Raw genomic sequence first — 10,774 nt, 5'->3', positions numbered from 1 at the left:
ATGACGACACCCAGGCTGTTAACCTGAGTGGAGGGGGAAACAGAGGAGTTGTCAATGGGGATGGTGAAACTGGGAGTGTTAGTGAGAGAGGATTTAGAACCAATGAGGAGGACCTCAGATTTATCACTGTTGAGTTTGAGAAAGTTGGAGGATAACCAGGATTTGATTTCCTGTAAACAGACACATAGGGAGGGGGGCGGGACGGTCGAGGAGGATGGGGTGGGAAATGGTGTCGAAGGCCACACTCAGATCAAGAAGGATGAGAATGGATGATAGTCCGGAGTCAGCTGTCCTGCCATCACTGTATCAATGTGTGTGAATGGGTGAATGACATGTAGTGTAAAAGCGTGGTCGTAATGATTAGAAAAGTGCTATATAAGTACAGTCCATTTACCATTTACTTTTACTTTTATATAGCCTGTTTTACTTTGTTGTTTTTGTATGTGTGTAACTGTATGTGTGTGTGCGTTGTGTAGATGCAGCAGCAGAGACCCAGGCAGGATGATTTTGAATGCGACCTCCGTTTATTCTGATGACTGATCACAGAAACACACAACAAAATCCTCAATCAGTTACACATATGATCCCCTACACACATCAAATGACACAAAAAACATGTTAGCATACTATACAAAAACTTAAGCTAACAAACAAACAAACAGAAGAGATGCGTACCTCTCCCATGGGTTGCAGTGACCAAAGGGGAGAGGCAGAGGAAGCAAAACTTACACACGGAAATGAACGTTAGGGTACAAACACAGACACTCACACATCCCCCTTGACCGGAGGAGCAACAAGTCAGGTACAAAACCATTTTGTGTAATTATATAATAATATATACAATAATATTTAACTCGAGACATATATTCTATTACTACATAATTAACTCTGTTACATGTGTATTATGACTTGGATTGTGCTGTTTAATGTTCTACAGTGTGTGTATGCTGATGTTTATGTGTCCTAATAAGAAGTGACTATATGAAGAGAACAGATCTATATTATTATGAGCTGTGTGGAAATGGACCAATAGAAGTGTTGGACTCATAGCTCTCTCTGCTTTCAGCCAATTGCGGTCATTCTCGCGCAGTCCGACCCTCTCGCGTGATTCCCTTCAAGCTGTCATGGCTGCTGTGAGGAAGCTGCAGAAGTGTGTTGTTTCTCCGACGGGGAAACATTCCGCCTCCGTTATTTTCCTGCACGGCTCAGGTGCTCTTTAACATCTAATACATTTTTGGGAAGTTTCTGTTGATTTCATGGTGATTGTATTTATTTAGTAGAACGCTGCAGTAGAACTGTACACACACGCCTTCAGTCCACTGCTGCTTCACTCACTGTCACAGTAGAAAGTACACATCACAAAGACGCGACGGTTCCTCTGAGTACTGACACTCATTTAAAGGCCAGATGTTGATGCTGAGTTTATGTTCTCTTCACTTTATGTGTTTACTTTACTTACTTTATGAGTTGATGTGTGTGGTCATTAATGAAACCCTCACTTTTTTATGTAGCAAATCTCAAGCATGGCTAAACCAACAATGAATTCATCCTACTTACAAGTAGGCCTATTGTGTGTGTATCCACAGCCTGATATATATGTTCTATCTCCAGCCCCATTAGTCACTCTAAAGACTAATAACATTCTCAATGTCATAGTCCATATCCTTTAAATGGACATTTATTTAATGAGAGAGCAGACCCTTTTCACAACAGACATTTTGAGTAGGCTACTGAGAAGAAATTGAAAGTGGAAAATAATTGATGTTATTCCTCACATTATTCTGCTGTCATTTACTTTTCTACTGTTCTTTTTTTTCCCCATAACACAGTATTCTGTCTTAAAACCTTCTTCCTGTTCTATACTAACTAATTGGTTAATAATACACCATCAAATGTGCCACAAGTTGTGTCAGCTTTTCTTCTGAAGCCCAGTATTCATGTTGGATGTTTCAGATAAAGCTGCAGTCACTCTCTGCTCTAATAGAGATGTTGGTGTTAAGCTGGCATGTTAGTACATTTAATAAAAGCACAACAGTGTCAAACATGCTTGTTATGGTACATGCCACCAAGTAGAGTATAAAAGAATTGTTACATGAAAAGAAGATGACTTTTTTTATGGTAACCTGGCGACTGCCATGTTCAACAACAACAACACAATACAGCCCAATACCATACATCCTTTTTAGGACCTTCACAATAAAAGTATTGTCCACATTTCCTTAATACATGATAAGATGTACACTTTCACACAGGCTGTTATTTGTGTGAGCAGAATATATTACAACCTGTACAGAAATGTTAATACATGTGACTTAACAAAATAATTGTAATAATATATATCATGTGTCATCTTCCACGATTCACATACTGTGTCATCATGCAGTCTGTATGATTGACCTGTTGACTGTGTCTTATGTCTGTGTGTGTAGGTGACACTGGGCAGGGATTGAGAGCCTGGGTCCGTGATGTGATAGTTCCAGATCTGGCTTTCACCCACATCAAAGTCATTTACCCTACAGCTCCAGCTAGGTAGGTCTACAGCTTGGTCACATCATATTTCACATTTTACATTTAGTCATTTGGAAGACACTTTTATCCAAAGATTTACAAGACAGGACAGTGATTCTCAAGTAGCTAACCAGGTAGAATTCTAATGAGACAGGAGTTTGTTTTTAATTAAAGTGAGGAATGGCTGGAAGTAGACAAATGTATAATAAATCAAATAAACATTTGATTGTAACTAATATCCATATGTTTTACTTTTATAACCACATCTCTTTTGTGATAATAATGTGACAGTATTTTGAAGTTTACCAGTCAAATGAGGTTACTTCTTCATTTACTCAGAACATTAAGATTTATTCATAAAACGGTGTCACTGTACATACAGACTTCATTATGATGCTCTCTGCTTTGAGTGATTGGGAAAGCAAACAGCAGTGATGTCCAATTTTCCTCAGATTTTTACTGGAGGAAGTCTAAGTAGCAAGAAAACAGATGTTCGTTGTTATGGTATTTTCCATTGGTGTAGAGGGGAAACATACCACCTAACACTACACTTAATGTATTCACTGAACAAGTCTGCCTGTAGAGCAGCAGAATGAATGACTGTTGAACTGTAGCCATGCAGATGACCTCTGACCCCTGTCGTAATGCCATCAGGCCATACACACCCATGCGAGGGGCTCTGTCTACTGTCTGGTTCGACCGTCACAAGATCTCACGGGACTGTCCAGAGCACCTAGAGTCCATAGATGCCATGTGCAGCACCTTAGGGTCCATCATTCAGGATGAGGTCAATGCTGGGATTCCCAAACACAGGATCATCATTGGTATGATTCTGCTTTTTTCTGCTACATCTTAAAGTCTAACATTTAATCACAATTATTTGTCATTTCTGAGTGTTTTTATATCAAAATGCATGTCTTTTCTCATCCTGTAACACATTTCACCTAGTTGATGACTCATCTTGAACTCAGAGGCGTATACAAAAATGTATCTATGAAATGGAATTTTGGGGCTTCCCCATTCCACTCTTCATACTGAGCCTGAAGGTATTTCAGTGGAAGGTGAACACACTGTAAGAGATGGGGGCCAAAATCCACAGACTTTGTTCTATGAAAAACAACTTCCAATGTTCAGTTGAAACTAATATGCAGTTTGAGGAGTCTGAGGAGCCAAATGGAGTCGAATCATTCAAAGTTGCAATCTGTTTAGTATGAAATGGTCTCTTTTTGTTCACCCGGACGGAAGCTCCTCGGTGAGTTCCGACAGAATGATACAATCTAATAGTTAGGTGTAGGTTTTCTGGAACCAGCTTATTACTGACATGTTACCTACAGAGTGATATTTGCCTTTGACTGTTAACTTGCAATGTTTTTGATACATTCCTTTCAATGTTAACTTACTTAGGTTTAAGAGAAAGGGACTATGCTCCTACCACTGTCATCTTTTTCCTGTATGACATGGTATTCTCTTATATTTTTGTGTAATGGATAGATTTTTCATATCCTTCATGTGGGTTCTTATGTATATGATTCTGTAATATTTAAATTAGGAGTATCTTCATTTAGAATATAGAGGCAACTCTTTTTTTTTTTACAATCTAGCTACAGTATATAGAGAAGAAGAATGTGGAGCTCAAGACGTCACTATGGTAATATCCTCATAAATGTACCTGCACTGAGAGCTGCAGTGTGCCATGTCCTGACTGCAGCACTGTACCTAACACTGATATCCAACTTCTCATCTCTCTCTCAGATACAGAGAGAATATGTTGGGATGTCCTGATCAGGTTTTCTGCTCTGATACTTGTAGTTACATAGCAGCAAAGCATATGATATGAAAGTTGAACCAGAGAACGTGACCCCTGAAATTGATAGTGATAGACTGGAAAGATGTCTCACTCTGATGGAGTTTCTGGAAATTCAGAAACACTCACAATAGAATTGTGTAGTGGGTGGGGCCAAGTATTTTTCCCCATTCTATAGTCCAATTTCAAGTTTTTCTGTAAAGGATATCATCAATATTACTGAAAACAGAAATTCAGAACTCTCCTCAGAATATGTTGCCATAGTAACGATCCTACATGCTTATATTCTGACCATATTATTTCAATTTCTGAGAAATTAAGTTTTGTCTGTGATTTTGGTGGACAGCTAAGAATACTACAATACCCATAAGTCTCAGCTGCCATTGCTATGGAGAAGAAACAACAGGCGTTAATTGTGTATGAAATATATATACATCCATATGCAGCCCACTGAATATGTGCAGTAGTGTTTCCCCTGGTGGCCCTCCCGTCTCAGCCCATACACTTTACATTGTGATGATGTCACAGATTTGTGACATGATTTGATGGCGTGAATCAGAGCGTAATGAATTCCAAACACTTAGTCCCTGAAGTTGTAAACAGAACGTGTTGCCATAGTTACTAAATTCACTCAAAAGTGAGCCAGAAATGAAAAGTAAACTGGTTCATTGTTAATTGTAAAATCAGTTTCCTCAACATTGTAATCTGTAGCTTATGCCAGCTGGTAGCAATGCATGTGACTGAATGTTAAGCTCTGTGATTGGCTGTTTCTTGCTGAAATGCACCTTGGGAATTCTACTTGACTTTTACCACGAAATGTTTATGTGCAGTCTTTTACCTTGACTTTATACTGAAGGAGCAGATACAAATCTAAATCCAACACTGATTCATGTCCATTGTATCACGTGGACATCAGTGACTAACCATACAGTCTTTGGAATGGAGCCCCCCCCCCCCACCCCACCACATGTCAGTGGCTTCCTTCTTGTGAGTAGGACAGTGAGGATGCCATCTGTCAGTCTTCTACTCCCTCACTCTCTCTGTTTTCTCACTCCCTGTCTCTCTCACTGTATCCTTTTCCCCCTGTATTCTCCTCTCATCCTGACCTTCATACACATACACATACACACACACACACACACACACACACACACACACACCTCAGTCCATCTCAGCCTGGCTATTCCTCACTCCCTCTGTCATGATATAAAATGAAGAATGCAACTCATCAGGTTACCGTGTTCTTTCATATGTTGCCAGGGGAGAATAAAAAAGGCTTTTCAGGGGGGATTCTCAGGTCCTGAAAAGCTTTTCGCCTCAAATATTCTGCTTATCAAGTTCACATATAAATAACAATGAAATGAAACCACTCGGATCGAGTACTATAAACATTATGGCTGAAGCAAGGTAAGAGTTCCCACAGGAAACATATGGGAGGCCATCGAGTGTTTTAATGTCAGTGAGTGATGGCTGCACATGAAAGGAGAAACCGCTGAGAGCAGTGGGAAAAGGGTTAACCTCTGAGCCTTGAATGTATAACTGTATAGGAACAGTTTGGTGCGGGGGGGGGGGGGTGAGAAGATTGTGTGAAAGACTCAGTGTCGAGGGCCAGAAAAGCCCCTAAACTCCACTCCAGAGAAAGTGAGTGAAAAAACACATGCTCCTGGGAAACTGCTGAAATATTATCTTACTAAATCATAACATTTTGTCATTAACTATAAATACTCAGTGGAGTCACTCGGCAAGGCTGCAGAAACGCAGCGCCGTTTACCCAGAGTCCACTTCCCGGGCTGACGGACTGACAAGTGCCAGAACTTTCCATGGAAAAGGTTTTTGAGGAGGCCGGCCGCAGACAGCTATGTTTCAGTGTGTAGAGCAGGAATCTCATACACACACACACACACACTCAACACCAGCTCAGCTCAGTGTGACACATGTTGATAACAAGCACATTTACACCTTTTCTCATCATTTTACCGTTTGTCCTTATTTCACATTGCTAGTTGTTATTGTTGGTCCTTTTGTATTATACAGTAGAACTAGAATTTTACAAAAAAACAATTGATGAGCTGATATCATTTTTTCACATAAAAATATAATAACCTATACATGTTGGTCATTAAAGACTTGTGGAAGAAATGATTGGGACATTTTTGCAGTTTATATGCAGCAATGCTATGAGCTAAATGCTAATGTACGCTAACATGCTGGTAAATTTAAAGGACTGGTTCACAGATTTTGAAATCTGTCCTAAAACAGCAGTCAGGAACACTGACGGAGTTTTTTGTTGCTGTAATCATTGAATGAATGATTAGAAGATCCATTAATTAATAATGCTCTTACAATGTAACTGATGGGCACCTGAAACTTGTTTTTAGACACAGCTGACAAAAATTGTGGAGCTATTCTTTAAAAAATCCAGAAGAGTAAATGTAATACTTGCTCTATAAAGCAGAGTTGGAGTTGGAGAAGCAGGGAAAGAAACAGAAATAATGGAAACACAATGGTTTCAAGTATATCAATTATTTGTTTTCAACTACTGACTCAACTTGAACTACTAGACAGGCAGTGAAAGATGGCAACACAATAAACCATCAGTGACTTTTCCATAGCCACAATATGTTTTGATGCTGTTTGAGATTGATCTTATTTCAGTAAGTACAATAATAGTTCTAAGCAGATATAAGGACATTGTATTTGTCAACAATTATATCTTCTAGAGATATATATTACAAATGTATTTCACTACATTGTCATTCATTATCTGTTAACAGCAGCAGATATGGGTTATAGTTTCTGACTAAAACATTAATAACCACTGAAAGCAGCATATAACTCCATTATAGTGTGTTACATACATTTATATAATGCACATTTTTATTTATATATATGTATGTATGTATATATATAAACACTCTATAACAATGATTATATACTACTTATAAATGCTAAATACAGGGCCTTAAATAAACTGTTCCCAAATGAGATAACAGCACAGGCCTGGTCAGTTCTTCAGTTGAATTTAAAAGTGAAATCCATCAATCTTACACATCAATATGAGTTCACTTATCACAGGGAGTTCTACTCAGCCTGTTGTCTGACGTCCTCAGTCAGACAACAGGCTGCGGAGGAGTTGTGTCAACAACCCTGATGATGTCATAGTGATGTCACTGGGGTTATCTCAGGTTTGGCCTTAGAGAGCACACATGTTGATGGAAAAGTAGTGTATTACAGAACAGGAGCATGGAGTTTGAACGACATGGTAGCTTAGAAGACAGGGAGGGTTAAACAAGAAGAAGGTTTTGAGTTGCATTATGGGAAATGTAGGATCCAGTGTTTTTTTAGCTTGACCCATACCAGAGACTAAAAGTGCGGATATTTCAGTGTCTGCTGCTTCAGCTTTGTCCACTCCTCATTTAATCTCTCTTGTAAATCCATCAGCCTTATGAAAGTGCAGCAGCAAATAGTTATACTCCTCTGTGTCTGTTGAATCTGCTGCTGCTACAACCCAGATTCATCATTTAGGAATCAGATATTATCTCCTTCACATGATTAGCTTTATACAAGTACTGTATTGCACACACACACACACACACTGGACAGTACTAACAGCACAGTTTCAGTTAGACATGTGGATTGGTCAAGCCAGGGCCAGGCATATGAATTCCACCTTTCCTCCTTCTCTTCATCCCCCTCTTTTTTCACTCTCTCCCTCTTCCCTCAGCTCTCTGACAGGATGATGGGTACTTGCATACTTTCCCATATGTACACAGTGTGCCCAGATGTACCCAGATGTGTGAGATTAAGGACAGACTCATGAACTGCTGCTTATTCCAAGGCAAAAAAAAAAAACCAAAAAAGCTGATGATGTGGAACTGAAGAGTCCTATTCATTTTAATGTTTTTTTAGTGAAGTATTTTCCACCTCTGACTGCATGAAGTGCTCTGAGTAAGCTCCTGTTACTTCTATGGAAATGAGTGTATTTACATTGTGACTTTATATATTTATTGTTCTAATACATAGAAAGACATTTTCCCATAATCTCATTTGAACTTTCTGGCTGATGCAGCAGTTGATCTTTGCTCTTTTTGTTCCTAATAAAAAGGGGGATTCTCCATGGGCGGAGCCATGGCTCTCCACCTGGGCTGTCGGTATCACCCTGACGTAGCTGGAGTGTTTGCACTGTCCAGCTTCCTCAACAAAGACTCCGCCGCTTTTAAGGTACAACAGCAGCCACCAATTTACTGTATTTTAAATCAATGGAAACTGACATTAAGGAATACATTTAAAGGATCATACCGTGTTTTTATGTGTTGTAGCAAATTCACCACAAAGAAACCATATTTGACTTTACTGCTGACAGGTTTTTTTAATGCTTTAGTTTTTCATGTTTGAAATGATTTTCCACCTTCCAGGAAGCTTTTGGTTTACACTCATTTCACTACTGTATGAAAATCAAGTTTCAGTGACTTGGAACTTTACATACTGTTCATTTGACTGACTCATAATTAGTCTCTACACCAATTCACATTCATAAATCCCCCATCACTCATTAATACATGTTTGTTCATATGGAAAAAAGACATTCACAATCACTATTTTATGGTCCAGGAGAATATTTTATAGAATATGATGAATGCAGCATGCTGATTGTTTATTTATTTATGTATCTATTGTAATGCAGTTTATTCCCATTTTTGTAAATTGTGGGTCACATTAGGAAAAGTCCAGCTAAAAGAAATGTGTACAGGGAGTTTTTACAGTTCTTAAATGTAAAAATGGGTCAAATTAGACCCTGAACAGTATGCAATCAATCAATCAATCAATCAATCAATCTTTATTTATATAGGGCCAAATCACGACAAAAGTCATCTCAAGGCACTTTACACATAGAGCAGGTGTAAACCGTACTGTTTAATTTAAAGAGACCCAACATTCCCACATGAGCAAGCACACAGCAGCAAGGAAAAACTCCCTTTTAACAGGAAGAAACCTCAGGCAGAACCAGGCTCAAAGTGGGAGAACATCTGCCTCGACAGGTTGGGGTAGAGAGGAGAGAGAGGAAGAATATGTAAGGGTTAAATTAGGTAATTCATCTTGATTCACAGTTGATTAATCTCTTAGTCAATCAACAGAAAATAAATCAGCAACTGTTCTGATCAATCAATCAATCAATCAATCAATCAATCAATGATAATTAGTTTAGTTGTAGCCATCTAGCTGCTTAAGCTAATGTTGCTCTGTATTTGCTGCATGTATGAGTAAGCAGCTGTTTGCCAGCATATCAACTTTATGAGTAAAGGTCTTCGGGGTGACCAGTCGTCATGGTAACAATGATTATAACAATGTGTAATGGTTAATACATTGGTTTCTTAAAGATATTAAAGCATATGCTGCGTCTTTAAGGCTGATTGTGTGCCATTGATGAAGTGTGTGGGTAAAGGTTTGGTGACTGTGTGCATTGAAGGCCCCGGAAGAGCACTTACGATCAGGACACTCCCTCCCTGAGCTGTTCCAGTGCCATGGGACCAATGATGACCTGGTGCTTCATCAGTGGGGAGAGGACACGTCAGTGCTGCTGAGGAAGACTGGGATGACCACCACCTTCCACTCCTTCTCAGGCCTCTACCACCAGCTCTCCCAGCCTGAGATGGAGCTGCTGAAAAGCTGGATCCTCAGCAAGCTTCCCCCAACTACCTCCACCTGACTCACTCTGACTCACAGTTAACTGTCTTTCATTTTATCAGTAAATACAGCTTCTTTCTTAGTTTTCTGTTTGCTGTCATTCCTTCAATAACCCATGTTAAAGAGTTGATTCACCCAATTTACAAATGAAAAAAAAACATTCTGCAAAAACATACATACAACTCAACACAGATTGAGTGTACAGTTTCCACTAATAAATGCATCATTAATGAATATTTACTTGGGTTTAAATGGAGCAGTTATTTCAATAAAATACCCCCTGAAATCATGAAGTAACCGGGGTAGAGGCACAAAACCTGCACAAATAAAAGAAAAGACTAATTGCATGGAGCAGTGACACTAGATGGAAGAGAGAAAATCAGTTCCCATTAAATACCTAACCACTGAACTAATTGTTGCCTTACACAGAGCATAAATATGTCCCATTTCCTTTATATTTATATCAACCTGCTCCTGCTCTATTTCAAATAATGAATAAATACTGAAATGCTTTTTAATCACAAGCAAAGTAAACAGCTATAACTAATGTAGCCTGTTCATTCACCATTAAACATCTCTCCTGTATAATGCGACCTGAATAACAGACAGTATGTTAGATGGAAATGAATAGAATTGGTAGAAATTAAAGTGAAAACACAAGCAAATCAAGAGTGTTCAGTTGCATTGAGTGTATAAGCAGTTCTCCTTCATTGGAAGTGGACCCTGAACTGACCTCTTTATCAAGTGGGGCGTGGGCAACATGACACTGACCAGAGA

General features: G+C 39.0%; 1 protein-coding gene across 1 annotated transcript; it reads left to right on the top strand.

The window, feature by feature from the left end:
- Positions 1–1,103: 1,103 nt before the first annotated feature.
- Positions 1,104–10,079, top strand: lyplal1 (lysophospholipase like 1). Its single transcript, XM_062422942.1, has 5 exons — positions 1,104–1,209; positions 2,430–2,529; positions 3,163–3,332; positions 8,418–8,533; positions 9,780–10,079. Exons 1-5 carry the CDS (start codon positions 1,125–1,127, stop codon positions 10,017–10,019), a joined length of 711 nt encoding a protein of 236 aa, XP_062278926.1. The 5' UTR covers positions 1,104–1,124; the 3' UTR covers positions 10,020–10,079.
- Positions 10,080–10,774: the final 695 nt, after the last annotated feature.

The sequence above is a fragment of the Scomber scombrus genome, chromosome 7 (genome assembly GCF_963691925.1).
Source record: "Scomber scombrus chromosome 7, fScoSco1.1, whole genome shotgun sequence".
Classification (NCBI taxonomy): domain Eukaryota; kingdom Metazoa; phylum Chordata; class Actinopteri; order Scombriformes; family Scombridae; genus Scomber; species Scomber scombrus.
This window is presented reverse-complemented; position numbering and strand designations above follow the sequence as displayed.